The following is a 27070-nucleotide window of genomic DNA, read 5'->3' as shown; positions in this document are numbered from 1 at the left end:
GGGTACACAAACACAAATCATTAGAAGTAGCAACGCAGGTTAACAAAGCCATAAAAAGTCCAAACAAAGCACTGTGGTCCATTTCTAGAGGAATAGAATTCAAAAGCAGGTTTACAAGGATGATACCAGAACGGAGAGGGTACAACTATCAGGAAAGACTGAACAGGCTGGGGCTCTTTTCTCTAGAAAAAAGACTGGGGGGATGACCTGATAGAAGTCTTTAAAATTATGAAGGGTTTCGATAGGGTAGACGTAGAGAAAATGTTTCCACTTCTGGAGGAGTCTAAAACTAGAGACTATAAATATAAGATAGTCATTAATAAATCCAATAAGGAATGCAGGAGAAACTTCTTTACTCAGATGGTGGTGAGAATGTGGAACTTGCTACCACATGGAGTGATTGAAATAAATGGCAGAGATGCACTTAAGGGGAAGCTAGATAAGTGCATGAGGAAGAAAGGAATAGAAGGATATGGTGAGATGAAGTAGAGTCGGAGGAAGCTCGTGTTGAGCATAAACATTGGCATAGCCGATGCTGGGCTAAATAGCCTATTTCTGTACTGTAAATTCTGTGTACGTAATTCTATTGTGTGATGGGAATTCAGTTCTCAAGAGAGTTCAGGAGAAATCCTGGCAATCACTAAATTTTAACAGAGAATTGAACAGTAAATCTTTGTGCACTCACTGATAGAATTATTTCCAGCAAGTTTATTTATAGATTGCAAGTCTTCACATGTATTGTCCCTCTTTTTTTTATTAGGCATGCCCCTGTTGTACTGGTTCTCCAGGAGGATGTCACTGTGGGGCAGCATCTCCTTCAACCTGGCTGTGTTTATCAATCTGGTCATTGCCTTCTTCTATCCATATGAAGAAGCTACTTCAATGGGTAGGCAATCGTGGATTATTTGAATGTATAAAATGTCCATCGAGTTGTTACGATCTGGAATGCACTGCCTGAAAGGGCGGTGGAAGCAGATTCAACAATAACTTTCAAAAGGGAATTGGATAAATACTTGAAGAGGAAAAAATGCTAAGGGCAAAGAGCAGGGGTGTGAGACTAATTGGATAGCTTTTTCAAGGAGCCAGCACAGGCACGAAGGGCCAAATAGCCTCCTGTGCTCTATGATTCTATGATCTGGATAGATTATGAATGATTGTCTGTGAATAATTAGGCTAGCATTTAATCAAGGACTTTAGCTAACTTCTTAAACTATGAATGGCAAAGTCCAAGCATTTGTCATCTGAACACAGGGCATTGTTTCACTTGCTGTTTATTCTCTTTTATGCTTTTTCTATGGTGTGCCTTGATAAACTCCAAACAGCATTAATAACAGTTAATAATAATGGAAGGTTACATTGTTGAAGACTGTAAGGACCAATTATGCTGTCAAGGTTGGAGAATAGCACTGTCTATTCTTCATCTCTAAACCACAGGCTTTTCTTATATTGAGATGCTTAGGTGAATGGACTTGATCCATAACCCAGAATACCACAAAGGTTGAAAAGAATAGGAAAAAGGGCAAGTATAGAAGACAATAAATAGCAGTTAAATGACATCAAGCTTAGGTTTTATAAGCCTGAGAGAAGGAGTTCCCCAGCTTTGATAACCAAATTTGATTTGAAACTACAGCCATGTAAGGTGCAGTTAGCTGCTGCTGAAGTGGTATTGCCAGTGTCCTACAGGCATAACTTGAAGGCCCACCTCAATGACTAGAAAGAAGGTTACATTATGCTTTGTTACTCAATAAAAATACATTAAGTCAAGAAGCATAGCAACAATCTGTTTTCTATTTTTCTTCTTACAGGAGCCCTGGATTCATCCTTTCTCTCGCTTGTTTTTTGGGGTGTAATATGTTTCTCAGCAGTTTCTCTGTTTTCCAAGAGATATGGCCTCAGGCCATTAATAATAGCACTGATAGTTCGATCTATATATTACATAGGAATAGGCCACACATTGTTAACACTGGGATTACTTAATGTAAGTATGAAGCTGATTATTAGCAAACTTTTATATTGAATTATGCAAAACATATGCTAACTTGCTTGTATTGGATAAGTATTAATTCCACAACATTTAATCCCTATTGCCAAAACAATTGTTCTACTCCGACATCTATGGTTTTCTTTCTATTTTTTATTTAGTTGATTAATTTATTATTTAATGCAATAGCTGGATAATTATCCAGAGAATCCTAAAAAAAATCAATACAAGGTGCCCTCATTTAGCAATTAGCAGACCAGTAGCTGAGCATAGAAATTACATCTACAAGTGATGCTGGCATTTACCCATGACCAACACAAGACTTCACATTTCAATTTGTTTGCTGGAGTAATTTGGCAAAGTACCAAGATCCTTGTACACATCCTCCATTTAATTACTTTGAGGATTACCTGACATATGGGCTTAATTGAACAGATAATCATCCACCTGAAAAATCAAATACACAACAGGAGAGCATGTTAGTTAATGAGATAAGAGGATTCTTTCAATATGAAGAGACAAATTGGATAACTTCAGTGCATGCATATAACTCAGGCCAGTGCTGTCTAATTTTGCAGAAAAATAAAGAACCAGAACTAAATTAGAAGAATTAGTATATGCATTGACTGATGTGAAAAGAATGAATAAGAAATAAGAAAATAACATGTAATTGTAACTCAGAAATAGGGAAAAAAAACTTGAATTTATATAGTGCCTTATCACATCTCTCACAGTATGCCAAAGCATTTCACAGCAGTGACTGTTGTTATGTAGATAAATGTGGTAGCCATTTTGCACATATTATGATGCCACAAACATCAATAAAATGAATGACAATCTGTTTTTAGTGGCAGGAGGAATATTGGCAAGGACACTGGGTAAAGATTTCTTCAAAAAGCACCATGGGATCGTTAATATCCACTGAACCACAATAACAAGCAGATAGGGTCTTGGTTTAACATCTCACCTGAAGGACAGCACCTCTGACAGTGCAGCACTCCCTCAGCATTGCCCTGGAGTGACAGCCTAGATTATGCGCTTGCCTAGACTGGGACTTTAAACCTCTATGAAAGTGTTACCAACTGAGCTCAGCTGACACTACGGCCCCTTAGACCTCACCATCCAGGACTCTCCAGCTCTGACCCCATTGGAATATGCAGTGTCATTTAAATATCCCACTTCAGTAGGAATGCTCCATAGATGCCCACTCAGCTCGAAAACTCAGCAACTGCTGCTATTTTATTGTGGGGGGGGGGTGCGGTCAGGGGCGCTTCCGGTAATACATTAATCACCAAGAGTAAACCAACGACATATTCAATAGTAAATCATTATCCCATTCAACAGTAAACCACCATCACGTTCCACAGTAAATCACCATCACATTGCACAGTAAATCACCATCACATTGCACAGTAAATCACCATCACATTGCACAGTAATTCACCATCACATTCCACAGTAATTCACCATCACATTCCACAGTAATTCACCATCACATTCCACAGTAAATCACCATCACATTCCACAGTAATTCACCATCACATTCCACAGTAATTCACCATCACATTCCACAGTAAATCACCATCACATTCCACAGTAAATCACCATCACATTCCACAGTAATTCACCATCACATTCCACAGTAATTCACCATCACATTCCACAGTAAATCACCATCACATTCCACAGTAAATCACCATCACATTCCACAGTAATTCACCATCACATTCCACAGTAATTCACCATCACATTCCACAGTAAATCACCATCACATTCCACAGTAAATCACCATCACATTCCACAGTAAATCACCATCACATTCCACAGTAATTCACCATCACATTCCACAGTAATTCACCATCACATTCCACAGTAATTCACCATCACATTCCACAGTAATTCACCATCACATTCCACGGTAAATCACCATCACATTCCACGGTAAATCACCATCACATTCCACGGTAATTCACCATCACATTCCACAGTAATTCACCATCACATTCCACGGTAATTCACCATCACATTCCACAGTAAATCACCATCACATTCCACAGTAATTCACCATCACATTCCACAGTAATTCACCATCACATTCCACAGTAAATCACCATCACATTCCACAGTAATTCACCATCACATTCCACGGTAATTCACCATCACATTGCACGGTAAGTCACCATCACATTCCACAGTAATTCACCATCACATTCCACAGTAATTCACCATCACATTCCACGGTAATTCACCATCACATTGCACAGTAAATCACCATCACATTCCACGGTAATTCACCATCACATTGCACAGTAAATCACCATCACATTCCACGGTAATTCACCATCACATTCCACGGTAATTCACCATCACATTCCACGGTAAATCACCATCACATTCCACAGTAATTCACCATCAGGTTCAACAGTTAACCACCATCACATTCCACAGTAAATCACCATCACATTCCACAGTAATTCACCATCACGTTCCACAGTAAATCACCATCACATTCCACAGTAATTCACCATCACATTCCACAGTAAATCACCATCACATTCCACAGTAAATCACCATCACGTTCCACAGCAATTCACCATCACATACAACAGTAAATCACCATCACGTTCAACAGTAAATCACCATCACATTCCACAGTAATTCACCATCACATTCCACAGTAATTCACCATCACATTCCACAGTAATTCACCATCACATTCCACAGTAAATCACCATCACATTCCACAGTAAATCACCATCACATTCCACAACAATTCACCATCACATTCCACGGTAATTCACTATCACATTCCACGGTAATTCACCATCACATTCCACAGTAATTCACTATCACATTCCACAGTAAATCACCATCACATTCCACAGTAATTCACCATCACATTCCACAGTAATTCACCATCACATTCCACGGTAAATCACCATCACATTCCACGGTAATTCACCATCACATTCCACAGTAAATCACCATCACATTCCACGGTAATTCACCATCACGTTCCACAGTAAATCACCATCACATTCCACAGTAATTCACCATCACATTCCACAGTAAATCACCATCACATTCCACAGTAATTCACCATCACATTCCACAGTAAATCACCATCACATTCCACGGTAATTCACCATCACATTCCACAGTAATTCACCATCACATTCCACAGTAATTCACCATCACATTCCACAGTAAATCACCATCACATTCCACGGTAATTCACCATCACATTGCACAGTAAATCACCATCACATTCCACGGTAATTCACCATCACATTCCACAGTAAATCACCATCACATTCCACGGTAATTCACCATCACATTGCACAGTAAATCACCATCACATTCCACAGTAATTCACCATCACATTCCACAGTAAATCACCATCACATTCCACGGTAATTCACCATCACATTCCACAGTAAATCACCATCACATTCCACAGTAATTCACCATCAGGTTCAACAGTTAACCACCATCACATTCCACAGTAAATCACCATCACGTTCCACAGTAATTCACCATCACGTTCCACAGTAATTCACCATCACATTCCACAGTAATTCACCATCACATTCCACAGTAAATCACCATCACATTCCACAGTAAATCACCATCACATTCCACAGTAAATCACCATCACATTCCACAGTAATTCACCAGCACATTCCACAGTAATTCACCAGCACATTCCACAGTAAATCACCATCACGTTCCACAGCAATTCACCATCACATACAACAGTAAATCACCATCACGTTCAACAGTAAATCACCACTACATACAACAGTAAATCACCATTACGTTCCACAGTAAACCACCATCTCATTCCACAGTAATTCACCATCACATTCCACAGTAATTCACCATCACATTCCACAGTAAATCACCATCACATTCCACAACAATTCACCATCACATTCCACGGTAATTCACCATCACATTCCACGGTAATTCACCATCACATTCCACGGTAATTCACCATCACATTCCACGGTAAATCACCATCACATTCCACAGTAATTCACCATCACATTCCACGGTAATTCACTATCACATTCCACAGTAAATCACCATCACATTCCACAACAATTCACCATCACATTCCACAGTAATTCACCATCACATTCCACGGTAATTCACCATCACATTCCACGGTAAATCACCATCACATTCCACAGTAAATCACCATCACATTCCACAGTAAACCACCATCACGTCCAACAGTAAATCACCATCACATTCCACAGTAATTCACCATCACATTCCACAGTAAACCACCATCACGTCCAACAGTAAATCACCATCACATTCCACAGTAATTCACCATCACATTACACAGTAAACCACCATCACATTCCACAGTAATTCACCATCACATTACACAGTAAATCACCATCACATTCCACAGTAAATCACCATCACATTCCTAAGCAATTCACCATCACGTTCCACAGTAAACCACCATCACGTCCAACAGTAATTCACTATCACATTCCACAGTATATCACCATCGCATTCAACAGCAACGGAAACAGTAATGCACTCTGACCATAGAATATTGTGTACAGTTCACATGTAACTAATTTTGCCATACTCCCTGAATATTGGAATATTTTTGATATACATTATTTTATATACTAATAATTAATATTTATTTTCTTTTTGTTATATTCAGCTCATCAACAAAATAGTTTATCTGGTTAGTTTTGTGGGCAATGGTGGGAAATTTATCATTGGATACAAGGCCATGATCATGGACATGGCATTCCTTTATCACATTGGATACATAGTGACAAGTGTGCTGGGGCTCTTTGTCCATGAGTTTTTCTACAGTATCCTGGTATGTTACATCTTTATAACTATTTTATCTAGACATGTTTTAGCTCTTTAATCGTAGAATGTTCCACCTCACTTCTGTTGCATTTTGTAATGAGCTCTGGTTGGGTTCAGTTGTTGCTTATAATGTTTTATCTCATCAAAAACTTTGTATGAAGTATAAAAAATTTGCATTCAAAGTGCTTTGGCTTTTTGTAATTAAAGACAGAAACTACACGGCTTGAAAATGCATATTGTAAATTGATTCTGTGTTTCATGCACTGTTGTACATGAGCTTCCCTACTGTCTAATCTTAAAAATATTTCAACTTAGAACTAATTTATAATCATTCTTGTGAATGATTAGTAGAATAGAAATGGTTAGAATTGTTGAATTTTATACATTAAAAGAAGGGGTGCAAGAGCCGAGGAATGGGACATTTTCCACTTTGTGGACACAACATCGGCATTAAATAACCCTTGGTCAGGCACAGCACAGCTAGCTCTTCTTCTTCACTGTCTGACTGCAATGATCTCTGTGCTTTCCAGGACTTTTTCAAATTATTTCTGCTTTTTAAAGAATCAATCAAAAAAAAAAATCAGTTCTGCTGAAGAGTCTACACCAGAAAGGAAGGGTTCACCAATTCTCTCTACAGATATTAATGACTTGATGTATATTTGCAGCATGTTCCGTTTTTAGTGCAGATTAAAATTGCCCTTACACTGCCTCAACTATACCCCATGTCCTAAATGCTGAGGAGAACCCATACTGCACCTGTGTGAATTCTCCATTCCTCATACCTTTATTGTCAATTTAGGGACAATTTTCCTGAATTATGGGCAGTGTCACACAGTGGACCCAGGTCAACTAGAAACTGGGTTGTAGTTTCTCAAGCTCATTTCAAGTAGGATTCCTAGAACCAATAGAAAGAGGAGATTCATGCCATCAGTCTGGGCTGGATTCAAACCCAGGCTCCTGAGATGAAGGGACAATTTACTAACCCAATGTACTACCCAGTCCACCATTTAAATTTGTTTTAATTTTTTGGACTAATGAAAGTATGGGAATGACATGAAAATTTAAGAAGGCATTACAAAACATTGGTCTTACCTTAAAATGTGTAGTAGATGTCATGGGATTTGAGGAAAGATGAACTAGATGAATATAAATCTAAAATCATTTTGATTTGGTTTCAGTAAACCTCAAAAAATGAAGTGCAGAAAAAGTTTTTGTTTCATGGTAACTTGGCCTAAATTCAAAACTACCTTATCATTGACATGTATTAGTGGAAATGTGCTAGATCAGACTATCCTGATAGTCTATCCTGCGTGGGTCAGAGCATAGAAATGACACTTTTAAAAACTGGCAAATGTAAACTTATCATATATCTGATTTCTGTATTTCAGCTGTTTGATTTGATCTATAGAGAAGAGACTCTGTTTAATGTCATAAAAAGTGTTACACGTAATGGCCGCTCCATCCTCCTGACAGCTGTGCTTGCTCTCATCCTTGTCTATCTCTTCTCAATTGTGGGCTTCCTCTTCCTAAAGGATGACTTCATTTTAGAAGTTGACAGGTTACCAAGCAGCAACACACCAGGTAAATATAGTTTGACGCTCAACTACCTTAACACAGTGGAGCTCAATTGTAATTAAGATTATGCTGCCTGAAGCTCTTGCACTGTCACGGTCATCAGACAGGGCCTTCTGCTTCTGCACTTGCCAGCCTGTGATTTCCCACCCATTCACTTTAATGGGCGGAAAATCGTGGGCTGGAAACACAGAAAAGGAAAACCCTACCCAGTATGTCTGCTATTAACTGCTCAGCCATTCCACTACATGCAGACCGACCAGAGTTTTAGAGCCTGCAGTGCATCCGTATATGTTTCATCTTCGAATTATCTGACATAGGACAGTCTGGTCACAAAATATGTTTCTGCACAAAGGTGGTATGAAACAGATTAACACAATTCCTTGCATAATAATCTCCTCATCTTGGACCTGTGACCAAGGAAAGTTGTTGAGAGTGGTAAGGTTTTTTTTTCCCATAGAGAGGAAGGGAAATTACAGGGTTAATTGCCACGGCTACCTTTGCATATCTCCTAATTAATGATCAACATTGTCAAAGGGCTGAGATTGGGTTGCTTTCCAACCTCTTGCCTGAGGAATGGTAGATGGCACATTGGGACCTAAAGAGAGTAAATTAAATACATTTGAAAATGGGACAAAAATAATTCAATAAAATGAAATGATATAGTAATAGCAAGAATTTTGTTCTTGAACCAAGTGTTGAGGGTGGTAAAACAAAACTAAATTAGATGCATAAACAAGAAGCTTCAGGCCAGGCAGAGCAAACCATCAGTAAAACAATGTTAAACAGACTATGTGTGAAATGTTTCTTTTGTTAATAGGTCCATTTACAGTACAAGGAAGAGCAATAAAGGATTTCATTAACTCATGTGCTGCTGATGATATTAATTGTTCTGCAGGCATCCAAGTCACTGAGTCACAAGGTCAGCATATTAAAGTTTAATCTACAGAAAGAAATGAGCAAAAAGCTACACATCACTCTACAGATCTCATAAACCATAAGATTGCAGAAGATATATACTGCATTAGTTTATGAAAATGGTTCTTTTCCTTTTCCACAGTTTCCTCCCGTCCTCTGATTTCTGCAGGGCTTGTATAGTTTCAGTGGTACTGACATCCCCCTGCTGTCTTACCCATTCACCCAAGTGTTTTTTATTCATGCATGAGCTGACAAGAAGTGTCTTCTCAAATGTGTAGGGCATCATAGCTGACCCCAGGCCTGTTCTCATCTGACTGCCATACGTCTGTATTTTCCAGCAGGAGTCATTAGATAGTGATCAGAAGTGGATATTTATGGATTTTCCCATCCTGAAGCCAGGGGCACTGGACCCCTAGAGCTACCTTAGCTAAGATGAGGTAAAAATGCAGACCAGGATCAAACTTGGAACATTCCTGGAATGACTCAGTACCACAGTAGATGATGTATTTGGACACTTGAGTGAACAGAGCAGCTCAAAGACTGTTTTTCAACAATATCTGTACAAGTGGTTGCATTGCTTGTGATGAATTCCAATACAATGTACATATTGATATGAATGTATTATTTTTTAAAAAGCTATATTTAACAGCACAAGCATTTGGATTTGAAAACTTTCAAATAGATTTTTGTTGAAAAATCTGAGGTGTATAATTGTTTTGAATTTTTGTTTAGAATTTTAATTTCATTCATCTAGAAAGGTGCAAGAATATACAGTTTAATTATGATGTGGAGATTATGATGTGGAAATTATGGAGTGCGAAGACAATGCAGATTACGGTGTGGGTTGACAGCGCCCTAACTTATCAAATTCTTCAGTCATACTCACTTCAAAATTCTTTAGAATACTGGGTGTACTGGATGATTTTGAATTCAAAATCCTCCTGAACATCCACAGGTAGTGAAACACTGTACGTATACAGATTCAAATTTGTTAATAATACAAAAAATGGAAGGAATAGTAGAAACAGAGGTTGCAGTTAATGGTCTTCCTCATGTGTAACTGGTCTCATAACCTTGTGTGAAATGTAGAATACAAGTTTACAAAAATTATGCTAAAACTTTCCAATACTTTAGTCAGACCACTCTTGGACAGCTGTATTTAGTTTGGTATTTACACCACAAAATTGCATTAGAATCCATGCAGAAAACAGCAACAGTAAAGGAAGGTGAGCTATGAATGAAAGACTTGCACCTTATTACATCTTTCTGAAACCCTCACATGCAATGAATTACTTTGAAGTTCAATGACAATTATGTGGGCAAATTTGGCAGCCATTTTGCACACAGCAAGATCCCACAAACAGCAACGACATGAAAGACCAGTTAATCTGCTTTTGATTGTGGTGACTAAGAAAGGGCTGTTGAATAAGAGACCAAGAGAACTCCCTGCTGTTCTTTGAGTAGTGCCATAGGATCTTAAATGTCCTTCTGAACCGCCAGAATAGATAGCCAGGACCTTGGTTTCATATCTCATCTGAAAGGTGGCACTTCTGACAATGCAGCATTCCCTAAGAACAAGCTGATATAAGAAAAGACTATGACAAAAGACTTGAAAAGTTTAAGTTTTACTATCTAGAAAGAAGCAGTTAAGGAGAACTTCATTGAGTTGCATATAAAATATTAAATGGCATAGAAAGGGTAAACTTCAAAATATGCGAATAATCATAGGACATGGAGAAATGTGTGAAAGGCAGATTTCGAATCAATATCAGAAAAAGTTATTTACTCAAAGAGTGGCAAATGTTTGGAATAAGCCAGCAAGGAGAGTTCTGGAAGCAAAAAATCATCAGGCTAGGCTAGGTACAGACTGAGATGATAAAAATCGGCTAGGTAAAGCAGCACCAGCATCCCATATAAACAATACTATGGAACTGTATGGGTTTGGTTAGGGAATTAAGGTTTAGTCCATTGTAAGCAGTCATTGACTATCCCCGCATCCTATGTAAATAGAACTAACTATTCTTCAACATGTTATTCTATCATCAGACAATCAATACTGTGAATGTGGATGTCAGAGATCGGGATGTCTGGTTCTGACTATTTGACTAGGCAATTGCATTTAACCTATTCAGCCAGTTATCAGATACGTTACTGAGTTCCACAATTCCATATAATCAAAATATTCAGTAAGAATGGGGCATTCCTCATGTGTTGCAAATCTAGCTTCGGTCGTATTAGCCTTGGTTTTCCGATCAGCATTATTTTGATGCCAGTGTTAACCCATTTAAAATGAGTGGTTTATGCTGGCATTCAAATTAAATTGATTGGAAAATCTAAGTTATTGAGTGAAGATAGTGCAGATCATTTAGTGGCAGGAGATAGGTTCTTCTGAGATATTGCTCTTTGCTACCGTCCTAATCTGAGCCAAACTTTTATGAATAGAAACAAGATACTTTCCCACAGGAAGCAAGGGATTATCAGAGTACAAATCAACCTACTTGCTCTACTGGTCTTGCTCTTTCAGTGACCAGTTACAGTTGTAGCATTGGCAGAAGCCTGGGGAAAATTGCCTACCTGTCCTCTCAGTCAATGGATGAAATAGCTTGTGGTGCAAGAGGGATCTCGAGAAACTAAAAATGGATGATTGGCATGGTGGAAGGGAAGGAGATCTCTCCACAAGTGGGTTCAGATTATTGACAGTGCAAGAGTCACAATTGATTAACTTTCATAAAAAATATGAGAACAATTGGCATTGAGCACACAGTCTAATTACTAATCATCACATTTTTAAAAGAGCACTGAAGACAAATTCTAATTTACTTTTGCTGCTACTTCTGTCATTACAGATGAGGAAGAGAGTGACAAAGAGCGTGCCTGTGACACTCTATTGATGTGTATAGTAACAGTATTGAATCATGGCCTGCGTAATGGAGGTGGTGTTGGAGATGTACTCAGACAACCGTCAAAAGATGTATGTAAATCTTCATAATGAGACAGCTGGAAGCATTTGTCTCTTACCTTTGCAGTTTGAAGTTTAAAATCTAGCACTTAGTAACCACAATTACTTATTGCCATATATATAGGTGCCAGATTTACTGAGTTGCCTCTTGAATGCCTAAACAGAAAAACTCTCTAACAACTATCTGTTAACATATTTGGAGTTTTGGAGTATATGCTATATTTCCTCTAATTCACAAATGTATAAGTAGTTACTTCCATGTTATTACAGTAGGAAAGGCTAAAACTCATTACTAGGCTATGCCTTTTGGTTTCTCTATTATTACACCTATAATTGTTTCAAATACCTTGGGGGATAAAAATTGGATAAGGGCCGCTTTTGGGCACGGATAGCGTGATGTGCTATTACCCCGCGCCCAATGACCCCTGCGCAGGCAGGATGCGAGTTTCGGCCAGTCTGAGTACGAACCTTCAATCAGCATTCATTTCTGGGCCTTGCACGTGGAATCAGTGCAATTTGCACTTTCCACCAGCAGGGGGAGCCCAATCTCTTAAAGGGAGGATGTTTCTTCGAACTCTCAAAGGCAGCTGGTACCTGTTATTTGCTGAATATAACAATCGACTGTCTGCACAGAGTCTGAACAGAGATCATACATCGCACACGTAAAACACAGATGCAGGTTCCATCCCTTTGTTTACACATTGATGAGTTATGTTAAAACATTGAATAAATCCCACATCCTCCAATCTGCACACCAGACCTCACCGATCTGCCGATCTGAGTTGGTACCAGGCCTGCAAGAGTGCATGCACCAAGATTCTCTGCTGATGCACTAGAGGCGTTGGCGCAAGAGGTGGACAGAAGGAGGGACATCCTATATCTGCGGGGGAGGGGGGTGCAAGAGGCCCTCCAGACATATATCCAAAAGGCAGTGGGAGGCAGCGGGGGACGAAGTCAATGCCAGGCGCACAGCATCATGAACATGGATGCAGTGCAGGAAGAAGTTCAATGCTTTGACATGAGTGGTCAAGGTGAGTGAGGTCAACTGTCAAGTGGTGTCTCCTACCAACTGCAACACGCACTACACCACCCCCCCCCATCACCCACATACCAACAAACCCTTCTGATCAGTGCTCAACTCTTCCAATCAGATGCTTCCTCTCACCCTTACACATTACCACTGTTTCAAGCTGCCCACCCACAACTCACAGACACTGGCAGCTATTCAACCATGACAGGCATATCACCCAGACACACGTCCCACTTTCTTTCAGGAGAAAGTGCCCCATATCAGGAGGCAGCAAGTGGCAGTGGCATTTAGCTCCTCAAGCCTGTTCCACGTTTCAGTGAGATCATGGTGGACCTGTGACCTAACTCCATATACCCACCTTAGCCCCATATCCCTTAATATCCTTGGTTCACAGAAATCTATCGATCTCAGATTTAATGTTCACAAGTGAGCTAACATCAACTGTCATCTGCAGAAGAACGTTCCAAACGTCTCCCACCCTTTGCGTGTAGAAGCATTTCCTAACTTCATTCCTGCACGTCCTGACTCGAAATGTTAGGCTATGTCTCCCCGCATCCTAGTATTCAAGTCTAGGAGACCTCCAAAAACAGTTACAAATGTCTCGGCAGCCAGAAGCAATAACCCAGCCACTAACCTGTAAATCCTGCATGGTCCCTTTAAATAGCCCTGGTGGAGGGTCCTCCAGGCACTCTAAGACACGTTCAGATGGTCGAGGTTAAGACTGTGCGATGAGTTGAATGTTAAGTCCCAAAATGGTGTCTATCACTTTAAATCAGCGTTGCACACTGATTGAAGCCATTTTCTCCCTGCTTTACACAATTCCAGCGTTCGTTATCTGTGCCTGCGCTAACTCCTATACCAAGATGGCATCTGGTGCGCGTCACGCTGGAAACGTGTGTGCGCATCCAAGACGCCATCTTGGATGTCAGAGAGGTCGTGTAGTGCCTAAACAACGGGCGCTACACGGCCCAATTTAGCGTCCCTTGTGTATTAAGTAAAGAACTGTGTGAAAAACTTACCTCAGTGTCTATCAAGCAAAACACAATACTAGAATTTATTTTTGTAATTTTAAGTCATTTCTATTTTTAAAGTTTGTTTAATTTAATACCACCTCCAAAAAAATGTTTTGATTTCCCTCTTTAGGTATCCCCATTCTACCTTCCATTCCCCTCATCAAGAGGGTTAACAGCTCCTAGGCCCCATTAATATGGCTTTTGAGCCAGTCACTAAAAACTATATAAAAGTGACAGGTGATTTAATGCCTGATGTTATCCAATTTCCCTGCGGAAATGTGCCTGTCCCATGCTTGGCATCACCTCTAATGGCACAGATGGGAATTGAACATGGGATTGAAGGGATGGTGGTAACTTGGTTACATAATTGGCTAAGGGATATTAGGCAGAGAGTAGTAGTGAACGGACATTTTTCTGACCCGAGAGAAGTATGTAGTGGGGTCTCCCAGGGGTTGATATTAGGACCATTGCTTTTCTTGTTATATATAAATGATCTGGACTTGGATATAAGGAGTACAATTTCGAAGTTCGCGGATGATACAAAACTTGGCAACATAGTAAATAGTGAACAGGATAGTAGCAGACTTCAGGAGGACATAGACAGACTGGTGAAATTGGCAGACACATGGCTGATGCAATTTAATGCAGATAAGTGTGAAGTGATGCACTTTGGGAGGAATAACATGGAGTCGCAGTATAATCTAAATGGTGTTATTTTGAGGGGGATGCAAGAGCAGAGGGACCTGGGAGTACATATTCACAAATCTTTGAAGTTGGCAGGGCAAGTTGATAAGGCGGTTAAGAAAGCGTATGGGATACTCGGCTTTGTAAATAGGGGCATTAAATACAAACACAAGGAAGTCATACTAAACCTTTACAAATCACTGGTTAGGCATCAGCTGGAGTATTGTGTAAAATTCTGGGCACCACACTTTAGGAAGGATGTCAAGGCCTTGGAGAGGATATAGAGGAGGTTCACCACGATGATACCAGGGATGGGGGACTTCAGTTATGTGGGGAGATTGGAGAAGCTGGGATTGTTCACCATGGAGCAGAGAAGGTTAAGCGGAGACCTAATTGAGGCATTCAAAATTATGAGGAGTTTTGAGAGAGCAAGTAGAGAGAAACTGTTTCCTCTGGCAAATAGATCGGTAACCAGAGCTCACAGATTTAAAATAATTAGCAAAAGAATTAGAGGGGAAATGAAGAGAAGTTTTTTCACACAGAGGGTTGTTAAGATCTGGAATGCACTACCTGAAAGAGTGTTGGAAGGAGGTTCCTTAGGAACTTTCAAAAGGCAACTGGACATGTACTTGAAGAGGACTAATTTGCAGGGTTATGGGAAAAAAGCTGGGGTGTGGGACTAAATTGGACAGCTCTTTCAAAGAGCCAGCGCAGGCACGACGGGTCGAATGGCCTCCTTCTGTGCTGTAAGATTCTATAAAGAGAATTGCAAGCAAACCAACATCCAACCAATGTACTGCAACACCACTCTGTCTGTCCTAAATTTTCAACATTGTTTAATTTACAATCTTAAAATAATATATTGTGAATAGCAGCTGCATCTTGTGGTTCAGCCTGTGGTGATGAAGAACGATGGTGTGAAAGGCTTTTTAAAAATTTTGTCCTTCATATAGTTTAAAGTTCAAATAGGGATCAAAGTCTGGAATTGGGAAGAAGGAAATCAAATCCAGGATAATAAACATTTATTTAGAAGTTACAAGTTACAACATGGAAACAGGCCCTTCGGCCCAACATGTCCATTTAGAAACACCAAGAAGAAAACAGAAAGGGAATAACAGGAATATTTAACTAAAAATGTTGGAAATTTAAGCTGGAAAGTGACAGGGTCAGGTGACAGAGAAAGACAGGGTCAAGAGACAGAGAAAGACAGGGTCAGGTGACAGAGAAAGACAGGGTCAGGTGACAGAGAAAGACAGGGTCAGGTGACAGAGAAAGACAGGGTCAGGTGACAGAGAAAGACAGGGTCAGGTGACAGAGCTGACAGAATTTCAGTGTGGAAAAGGACAAGTCTTGGGAGATGAAGAGGAAGATGGGAAACAGAGACATAACTGAGAGACTGAGAGATGAGAGACAGCTATATTGAGATTAAAATCTGCATGAAAATGATTTATTTAGAACACCATGAACAAAATAAGGTAGAAAATAATCAAGAATTACTTAGATCACATAGGAAAAGAAACTTAAACGTACAAAGAGGAGAGAAAGTGAGAAAATGAGTTTCGCAAAGACAGATCTCACAAGGAACTCGGCCAGCTTGTTTCATAGGAAAATGTTTCACTTATTAAATAATAAACTTTGAATACCAAACGGCCTGAGAAATTTTCAAAATAAAACAACTTCTCCCTAATATGGTGTCTGAAAATGATTTTCTGTAACTTTCAAGTGATTTATTCAAATTATTCTGCAGAAACATAGAGATATTGAACTTGTAGATTAAATTCAATCCTGCAATGATTGATTTATTCCAGGAGGCACTGTTTCCCGCCCGTGTTATTTTTGATCTGCTCTTTTTCTTCGTTGTTATCATCATTGTATTGAACCTGATCTTTGGTGTTATCATTGACACCTTTGCTGATTTGAGAAGTGAGAAACAAAAGAAAGAAGAAGTCCTCAAGTCAACATGCTTTATCTGTGGTAGGTACAGACGTCCAATACTTTTTGTCCAACAAATGGATAGAAACAGTCGGTAAAAATGTCTGCTGAAGAAATTAAAATTTCAGGTTGAAAATAACAGGTCAACCCAGTTCACTGGTCCAAGAAACAGCTTCCAGAGAGTATGAGGCTACATTAGATTTTTTTTGTTCATTTGCTGCGATATATCTTATTTTGACACATAAGCTGAAATGTCACAATTCTTAGATAATGCACATAAAAAATAGATGTAAAGGAATTAAATGTGTTACTTTCATCCTTTAAATAAGGTACAGAGCTGTCAGTACAGTGAAAATGATGGTGAGATGTGTGATCAACAATAATAGCACCACTCATAAACCTATTTAAACACACGGAGCTGCGTTTATTTTTCAGTGACTTGCATCAAAATAGGCTAAATTTTAGAGCTAAAATGAATGACTGTCACTGCCATTGACTGACACTTGGCAGGTCTGGATCTCTCTGTACCAGTTTTATTATAAAACTATCACTTGTGACAAATAAGTGTTTAAAATCTGCTGCAATGTAGGACAGAATGCACTCATAAGAGTCCTTAATATTTCCAATTCACATGGCATGACTGAAAGGAAAATCGACCCTGTTCTCTCACCCATCCCTGGGATCTTGCAGGCTAAAGAGGTTTTTGTTTAATGTTTCCATGCGACCAATAGTTAAATTGGCATTTCAAAGCAATTTCAATCTCTCTTGAAAAATAGAGCCTCAAGTTTCCCAAAGTGTCAACTGCTAAAAGCAGTGTGCACCTGAGTCATAAAGTCCAGAAGACTCCAGGTTTCAATCCCAATGTGTGCTGAGTTAGTTGATCTCAACTGGGGTGGCAGGATGGAGGTAACAATTAATCTGATCATCCCTTGGCTTAAGAGGGGAGGATGAGCCAAGTGACCTGATTGTTATCCAGTGACCCCGACAGGAACATGCACATGTATGGGCTCTGGGTGAAGACGGAATTGGGATCAGTAGTGATGCCCCATATGGTACAATGGCCTGTAGACATTTTACTATGTTAAAGGCACTATACAAATACAAGTTGTTGCTGTTGTGGACACTAACTGTCTAGGCTCACATGCATAATGGTTATTTATCGTCCAAGTATAATATATATACTCCAATTTATTCGAGAAAAACTATCGCCTGTGGAACTGTACCCCAACATGAGTCGATGCCTTTGGGAGGAGGGGATTTGCAAATAAACATAGTGCATCAAATAAAGTATCTGTTTAAAAAGCAGTTAAAAATAATACTGATTACCAACAAGCCTCAGATTACTGATAGGTCCACGAAAACTCCTTCCTTTCCATGCTGACTGTTTTCTTTGTTTTCAGCTTAGACACTGATAAACATTAATATTACAGATATTACGTTCCATCTAACATAAGGAATCATTTTATTACTGTGTTGTGGACCTTTAACTACCAACTTAAACCAACTAAAGTGTAATTACGCAAAGAAAACGGCAGGAATTTTCTCGGGGGATTCTCCCGATTGGCCACTGCCACTTCAGACAAAGATCGGCAGAGAACCCCCAAAGAAATTCCTGGCAAGAAAGATTTAAATGCTTTGCCAGTGCCTCCAGTGGCAGGACGCTCAAGCATTACTTTTTACCTGAGCCACCAGCAGCACATGTAAATGGAACCTTTCAACAATGCTGGTTGCTGAATGCTGCCATTTTTTTCTGGTTATTAGCAGGTTGACATTGAGAAAGGCCCACAGTTGGAATAGTAAAAATTGCAATTGGGACTTGTCAACTTGTGCATTATTCTGGTTTGCTGCTGGTACTCTGAAACTTGTGCCCCAGTGGAAACAAGGCAAATTCAGACAAGTGGGAGCTAAAACATACAACAGAACCAGAAATAATCTACAGTTCAAACTATTTTATGTGCTCGGTAACTTTATTTTTTCTGGAAGTAACTGTCTTTTTTATTTTGTGCAGGCCTTGAGCGAGATAAGTTTGATAACAAGACAGTATCATTTGAAGAGCACATTAACATTGAACATGATATCTGGAATTACTTATACTTTATTGTATTGGTTAACGTCAAAAAAAGAACTGATTACACAGGTCCCGAAAGCTATGTTGCTCAAATGATAAAGGTAATATTTTCATGAAACTGTCAACACAATTTCCCACTACATAAATGTGTGTACTTATTAATAGAAGAGGCTGCGTGGTGCCCTCTCACCCCTGAGTCCCAGGTTCCAATCCAGCTCAGACAAATGAGATGGCGGTATCTTTGCCCTGCTGGCTGAAATGAGTTTGGGCAATCTCATCCTGTTTCTACATGTCCAAGCGGAATTCATAAAACTGTCCCTAATTCAGCAAAAGTTGACACAAAATTTATAATGTCAATCAGAGAGGCCATAAGATGGCTGATTTGGGCAGTGGTAAAGTTCAGATTGATGCATTAAGTGCTCTCCTGAGGTTGAAGTTAAGGCACATTGGTATGGCAGAGTTAAGGGAGCGTTGTTCTGTAGCTGTCCATATCACATCTGATCGAAGAATATTTGATGTTGATTTCAGACTGTTAGCCAGCTTTCATGGCCTTATGCTCAGTCTACAGTTAGTCATGTCACTGGGACAGACGCATTCAATAAAATGCCAACTGTCATTTCTTGTTATTTTGCTCCCTACTTCATGGACTAATCCAACAAGGCTTCTGTTTGTATAAATGGAAGGAATCTTACAACACCAGGTTATAGTCCAACAATTTTATTTTAAAATCACAAGCATTCGGAGATTATCCCCTTCGTCAGGTGAATGAGTGAAAGATTCTCAAATCGCATATCTTATATTAGGCTGGGACAGCATCACACCAATCAAAAGGTGTCGTTGTTGTTCAAACAGGCCAGTCACGGAGAACAGCACGTCCCAGTACACTGGATATACATTGTGTCAATTACACAGACAGAAAGAAAGAGACCCAAATGGCAGAGAGAGAGAGAATATTAAAACACATAACTTTTTTTTCCCTTTTTGCTGTTGGGGTTACGTGTAGTGTGACATGAACCCAAGATCCCGGTTGAGGCCGTCCTCATGGGTGCGGAACTCGGCTATCAACTTCTGCTCGACGATTTTGCGTTGTCGTGTGTCTCGAAGGCCGCCTTGGAGAACGCTGACCCGAAGATCAGTGGCTGAATGTGCTTGACTGCTAAAGTGTTCCCCGACTGGGAGGGAACCCTCCTGTTTGGTGATTGTTGCGTGGTGTCCGTTCATCTGTTGTCGCAGTGTCTGCATGGTCTCGCCAATGTACCATGCTCCGGAGCATCCTTTCCTGCAACGTATGAGGTAGACAATGTTGGCCGAGTCACAGGAGTATGAACCATGTACTTGGTGGGTGGTGTCCTCTCGTGTGATGGTGGTATCCGTGTCGATGATCTGGCATGTCTTGCAGAGGTTACCGTGGCAGGGTTGTGTGGTGTCGTGGACGCTGTTCTCCTGAAAGCTGGGTAATTTGCTGCAAACGATGGTCTGTTTGAGGTTGGGTGGCTGTTTGAAGGTGAGTAGTGGAGGTGTGGGGATGGCCTTAGCGAGGTGTTCATCGTCATCGATGACATGTTGAAGGCTGCGGAGAACATGGTACACAAAGCCAACACACCCGGACATCCTATCGTATCAGGCAACGGAACCCTGTGTGAGAACCTCTCTGGATACGTCGAGGGCATCCTGTACAGGGAACCCCCAGCTTCTGTCGCGACACTACAGACTTCCTACAAAAACTCAGCACCCACGGACCAGTTGAACCAGGAACACTTCTCACCACGATGGACGTCTCGGCACTCTACACCAGTGTCCCCCACGATGACGGCATCGCTGCAACAGCCTCAGTACTCAACACCAACAACAGCCAATCTCCAGACGCCATCCTACAACTCATCCGCTTCATCCTGGATCACAATGTCTTCACCTTCGATAACCAGTTCTTTACCCAAACACATGGAACAGCCATGGGGACCAAATTCGCACCCCAATACGCCAACATTTTCATGCACAAGTTCGAGCAGGACTTCTTCACTGCACAGGATCTCCAACCAACGCTATACACCAGATACATCGACGACATTTTCTTCCTATGGACCCACGGCGAAGAATCACTGAAGAGACTACATGATAACATCAACAAGTTCCATCCCACCATCTAACTCACCATGGACTACTCCTCAGAATCGGTTTCTTTCTTGGACACACAAATCTCCATCAAAGACGGGCACCTCAGCACCTCTCTACCGCAAGCCCACGGACAACCTCACGATGCTCCACTTTTCCAGCTTCCACCCCAACCACGTCAAAGAGGCCATCCCCTATGGACAGGCCCTACGAATACACAGGATCTGCTCAGACGAGGAGGAACGCGATGGACACCTACAGACGCTGAAAGACGCCCTAGTAAGAACGGGATATGACGCTCGACTCGTCGATCGACAGTTCCGACGGGCCACAGTGAAGAATCGCATAGACCTCCTCAGAAGACAAACACGGGACGCAACCAACAGAGTACCCTTCGTCGTCCAGTACTTCCCCGGAGCGGAGAAACTACACCATGTTCTCCGCAGCCTTCAACATGTCATCGATGACGACGAACACCTCACTAAGGCCATCTCCATGCCTCCACTACTTGCCTTCAAACAGCCTCAACCTCAAACAGACCATCGTTCGCAGCAAATTACCCAGCTTTCAGGAGAACACCACACAACCCTGCCACGGCAACCTCTGCAAGACATGCCAGATCATCGACACGGATACCACCATCACACGAGAGGACACCACCCGCCAGGTACATGGTTCATACTCCTGTGACTCGGCCAACGTTGTCTACCTCATACGTTGCAGGAAAGGATGCCCCGGAGCATGGTACATTGGCGAGACCATGCAGACACTGCAACAACGGATGAACGGACACCGCGCAACAATCGCCAGACAGGAGGGTTCCCTCCCAGTCGGGGAACACTTTAGCAGTCAAGGACATTCAGCCACTGATCTTCGGGTCAGCGTTCTCCAAGGCGGCCTTTGAGACACACGACAACGCAAAATCGTCGAGCAGAAGTTGATAGCTAAGTTTCGCACCCATGAGGACGGCCTCAACCGGGATCTTGGGTTCATGTCACGCTACACGTTACCCCAACAGCAAAAAGGGGAAAAAAAGTTATGTGTTTTAATATTCTCTCTCTCTCTCTCTGCCATTTGGGTCTCTTTCTTTCTGTCTGTGTAATTGACACAATGTATATCCAGTGTACTGGGACGTGCTGTTCTCCGTGACTGGCCTGTTTGAACAACAACGACACCTTTTGATTGGTGTGATGCTATTCCCAGCCTAATATAAGATATGCGATTTGAGAATCTTTCACTCATTCACCTGATGAAGGGGATAATCTCCGAAAGCTTGTGATTTTAAAATAAAATTGTTGGACTATAACCTGGTGTTGTAAGATTCCTTACATTTGTCCACCCCAGTCCATCACCGGCATCTCCACATCATGGCTTCTGTTTGTATAGGCATTTCTTAATTATGCCCCTAAACTTAATGTCTATTATATTAGGGTTTTCATGCCCAATTTGGTTTCTTTTTAAAATTAGAGTGTGGCACAAGAACCTGCACGGTTGTACTCTAGGTTGCAAAGGAAACTGGAATGTTGCTGACTGCAAGCAGTGTACCCTGGTAGACAGGTGAGCTGGCCTTAGCTCAGTGGTAGCTTTTGAATCAGAAGGTTGTGGGTTAAAGCCCCACTGCAGAGATTTAGGCATATAATCTGGACTGACACTTTGGTGCAGTACTGAAGCAATGCTGCACTGTTGGAGATGCTGTCTTTAGGATGAGATGTTAAACCGAGGCCCCATCTGCCTGCTCAGGTGGATGTAAAAGATCCCTGGCATTATGTGAAGAAGAGAAAGGGAGTTCTTCCAGTGTCCTGCCCAACATTTATCCCTTGAGGAACACCATTGAAACAGATTATTTGGTGGTTTATTTCATTGTTATTTGTGGGACCTTACTGTATAAGATTTGGCTGCCACATTTGCCTACAAAACAACAGTGACTACATTGGCTATGAAACACTTTGGAATGTCCTGAGAAAGTGAAAAGCAATATATAATTTTTAAAAATTCGTTCATGGGATGTGCGCGTCGCAGGAAAGGCCAGCATTTATTGCCCATCGCTAATTGCCCTTGAGAAGGTGGTGGTGAGCCGCCTTCTTGAACCGCTGCAGTCCGTGTGGTGAAGGTTCTCCCACAGTGCTGTTAGGTAGGGAGTTCCAGGATTTTGACCCAGCGACGATGAAGGAACGGCGATATATTTCCAAGTCGGGATGGTGTGTGATATGGAGAGATGTAAGTTCTTTCTTTTTTCAATTCACTACTCTCATGCTGAAGGTTAAGTATAACAAGGTCATACATTCCAGAGACTTTGGACCAGTCCTAAAATGAAGACAACCTGAAGTTCAGTTGCTGTTTTCTTTCTTTACTTTCTGTAGACTAAAAACTTGGATTGGTTTCCACGCATGCGTGCCATGTCACTGGTCAGTAATGAAGGGGAAGGAGAACAGAATGAACTTCGAAATCTACAGGACAAGCTGTTCTCGACAATGAAGCTAGTAACAAACCTCACAAGCCAACTTACAGAACTAAAAGAACAGGTTGGTGTTTAAAATGAAAGTACTTCATTTATAGTGCAAAAAGGACAGATTTGCATATGAATTCAGACATTCATTTTGTGAAATAAAGTCTGTGAGCTTCCAATCTCAAACTGGTTCAGCCCCACCTTAGTCTGAGAAAATTTGGAATCCACCCGATTTCCATGCAGAAAAATAATTGCCAGTCAGTCCCTTGACTGCATTTTCATCCTCTCCTTCCCCATGCAGCCACTTTCTCCCTATCTGCCTTGGTGAGGCTGGCCAAAAGTTATGCAAAAAAAAATTAAAACTTGATTACATCTTATTATGAAGGTGGGGAAAATAAATTAATGCAAAAAAACCCTTTGTAATGAATGAGTAGTGGAATCAATATAATGGTAATGTTATCACTGAATAGTGTTTATTTAGATTTTAAGGAAATTAAATTAAAATTAGTCATCATTTGTTTTGTATAGATGACAGAACAAAGGAAACGCAGGCAGAGAATGGGATTTGTGGACGTCCAAAACAACCCATCAAACACAAACCATCAGATGACTAAAGCATGAAACTTTCCAGTGCACTATGATTAATACCCAAATGTCACTGCCTAAGAATGCTGTTGTGTACTATTGACATCTTCACAACAAAAGAATATCTGAATGGTAGATTAAATTGAAACAAAATATATTAGAATTTTCTCTGGGTCTGTGGAAGAGATCTTAAAATAAGGAAACTACATTTTTCAAACTACATGTGGATTAAATAATTTGTAAATTAAAAATGAGTATAGTTCTTGGGGAAGGGATGTGGTTTGATGTTACACGTTCTGGTGCTGATGTCACCGTGCAATACTTTATTTTAAAAATATGTGATTATTACTATTTTCTTACTGTGGGTTATATATATATTGAAAGTGTGTGTTGTACAAAGTCATTCATTCCTGTGTTTTACATTTTGGTAAAATTGGAAAACTTGAAGAAATCTTCTGCTTGCCTGCCTCAGGCAGGGAAACATTATCACTCAATGAACTTTGCCCTACTAACTTGCTCTGTAGGTTGCTGTCAAAATCATTAAACTGCATTGTCTAAACCCACAGGTTTAATGCTGGACTAGGAGACAGAGCAGTATCACCTCATAATTTAATCAGCATGAGCTCTTCATCCCTGAATTGGACTTGTGTGTTCACTCCTTGTAGCCATGTATGAATGAATATTTGGATACATGCAGTGCCGGTGTTAATATTTGCTGCATTCACAAGAATGCACTGATTACTACACTAACATTAAAATTAATTCTCAGAATGTGGAATCTACTAGAAATCACTTGGTAGATGACAGATTGTTGGATTCTAATAAACTTTGTTTTAAACTATTTATTGGAATGTGAAATGTTTTATACTCGCCCTGAGCTCTAATGAACAGTGAACAACAAAGCATCATAAAGATAGACTTGCATTTATGTAGCACCTTATCACCTGAAATGTCTCAAACATCTTCAGATATGTGTCCAAATATTCTGCCTTCCACATAAAGAAAGCTCTATGATTAGCCAACTGTTATTTATATGGTACAAAGTGTACTGCATTTGGTATTTTCGATTTTCTGATGTTTTTAGTGTGTTATACAGTTTGTCCTATGGATGAGTGAGGAACCTCATAATAAATGAGTAATGCATGGTTTCAAGGCAGTAACATATTAAGGAATCGATGTATCAAATCTAAACCGGAGATGTCATGTCTGCTTGAAACATATTCCACCCAGCGTTACTGTTCTGGGTAATGTATACAGGTCAAATTTGGCTGGTTTTATTTCATGTTTCATCTCTGGTATATTTACTGTTTTATTGCCAGTGACCTGTGTCACAGCAAACCCATTGTAAGATTTAAATTGAGTTTAATTTCATTACATTACATTACATTGGAATATAAATTGTGTATTGCACTAAGAAGCAATTGTGTTTTTACAATTTTCAAATGATTGGGAGATGGGTGGAAAGGTGCCAACAATATTGTGCAGAAAGACTCTGAGTTATAAGAAAAATCTACCAGTTCTGCAATGCTTTTGTGCTGATTTGTAGCCAAAGTGACAGACTAGGACATTGTAGACATGTGGGACTTTTGTCATTTAAATGGGACATATTAACATACAAGCATACGAAAAAGGACAGGAAAAGACCAGATGATCCATCAAGCCTGTTCCATCCCACATGGCGCAACATGCTCACACCATTAAACCCACCCCCACAATCTCTCAGGAGTGACAAAAAGACAGAGAAAGAAACATAGGCTAATTTAGGAAATAACTCTGGGAAATTCCTCTCCGACCCCTGTAGGCATCCAAACAAACTCCAGATCATAGCGACTGGTACCACCAGCTCCATCAATCCGCCTACTTTACTTAAATTGGAGGGGGCAGGGTGGGAGGGAGTATTTTTCACCTTCACCACCTGGGTGGTAATCTGGTGGAGTGGATCGCTTGCCCATTGTAGAATCCGCCTGATGTTCATCCTATTGAAACCAACATTAAACGGATCAATTAAGTATCTGTTATACATAAATAGTAAATAATCAGAGTAATTAATTTCAAATCAAACTAATCCGTCAGCTAATTAATACTGGACATCAAGTGATTCTATTAGTTCTAGAAATAAATAACTGCTAACTAATAAATCAATAAAGATTAGAGATGGCAGCACAGGCAGTCTGTTGGGACTGTAATATGTGGAGTTTGTGGACAGTGAGACTGTCCCGGATTGCCACATCTACAGGAAATGTCTCTGCCTTGTGTCGTTCCAGCTCAGAGTTCTTGAACTGGAGTGCGAGTTAGAGCCACTCTGACACATTAGGGAGGGGGAGGAATTTCTGGATAGTTTTCTGCAGAGTACAGTCACATCTCAGAGGAAAGCACAGGTGCAGGAAGGGGAGAGTGTGACTGTCAGTCAGCAGGGTACATGGAACCAAGGGGAGATAGAGAAGGAGATCCCACAGAACTGGTCCTATTCAACAGGTATGATGTGCTTGCTACCTGTGAGGATAAGGATGAAGGCTGCAGGGAGGATGGCCAGAATGCTAGCCATGGCAGTGTGGAGCAGGATGCGATCCAAGAGGGGAAGGGGCAGAATAGAAGAATAGAAAGGTTGCAGTCATAGGGAATTTGATAATTAGGGGGATAGATAGCGCTCTCTGAAGTCGTGACCAAGAGTCCAAGAGGATTTGTTACCAACTTGGTGCAAGGGTAAAGGATATCTCTGAGCAACTGGAGAGGAACTTGGAAAAGGAGGGGGAAGATCCAGTTGTCATGGTCCATGTTGGGACCAATGACATAGGGAAAAAAAGGGAGGAGGTCCTGCTAAGGGAATATCAGAAGTTAGGAACTAAATTAAAAAATCAGGACCTCACAGGTGGTAATCTCGGGTTTACTATCCGTGCCACGTGGTAATTGGCATAGGGA

At 40.6% G+C, this 27070-nt stretch overlaps 1 protein-coding gene across 2 annotated transcripts in view; it reads left to right on the top strand.

The window, feature by feature from the left end:
- Positions 1-24992, top strand: part of itpr3 (inositol 1,4,5-trisphosphate receptor, type 3) — a 263682-nt gene extending 238690 nt beyond the window's left edge. The window contains exons 49-58 of one of the 2 annotated variants that reach the window (XM_068007423.1): positions 761-886; positions 1806-1978; positions 6675-6839; positions 8221-8413; positions 9225-9326; positions 12169-12293; positions 16817-16982; positions 18949-19109; positions 23481-23642; positions 24095-24992. In XM_068007423.1, coding sequence (XP_067863524.1) covers positions 761-886; positions 1806-1978; positions 6675-6839; positions 8221-8413; positions 9225-9326; positions 12169-12293; positions 16817-16982; positions 18949-19109; positions 23481-23642; positions 24095-24187 — 1466 coding nt within the window. In that variant the 3' untranslated portion in view covers positions 24188-24992. The remainder of the gene's footprint in view (positions 1-760; positions 887-1805; positions 1979-6674; positions 6840-8220; positions 8414-9224; positions 9327-12168; positions 12294-16816; positions 16983-18948; positions 19110-23480; positions 23643-24094) is intronic. The other variant, XM_068007424.1, reaches the window with a different exon arrangement.
- Positions 24993-27070: the final 2078 nt, after the last annotated feature.

The sequence above is a fragment of the Heptranchias perlo genome, chromosome 27 (genome assembly GCF_035084215.1).
Source record: "Heptranchias perlo isolate sHepPer1 chromosome 27, sHepPer1.hap1, whole genome shotgun sequence".
Taxonomy (NCBI): Eukaryota; Metazoa; Chordata; class Chondrichthyes; order Hexanchiformes; family Hexanchidae; genus Heptranchias; species Heptranchias perlo.
The sequence above is the reverse complement of the archived record's forward strand: the minus strand, read 5'-3'. Positions and strand labels throughout refer to the sequence as shown.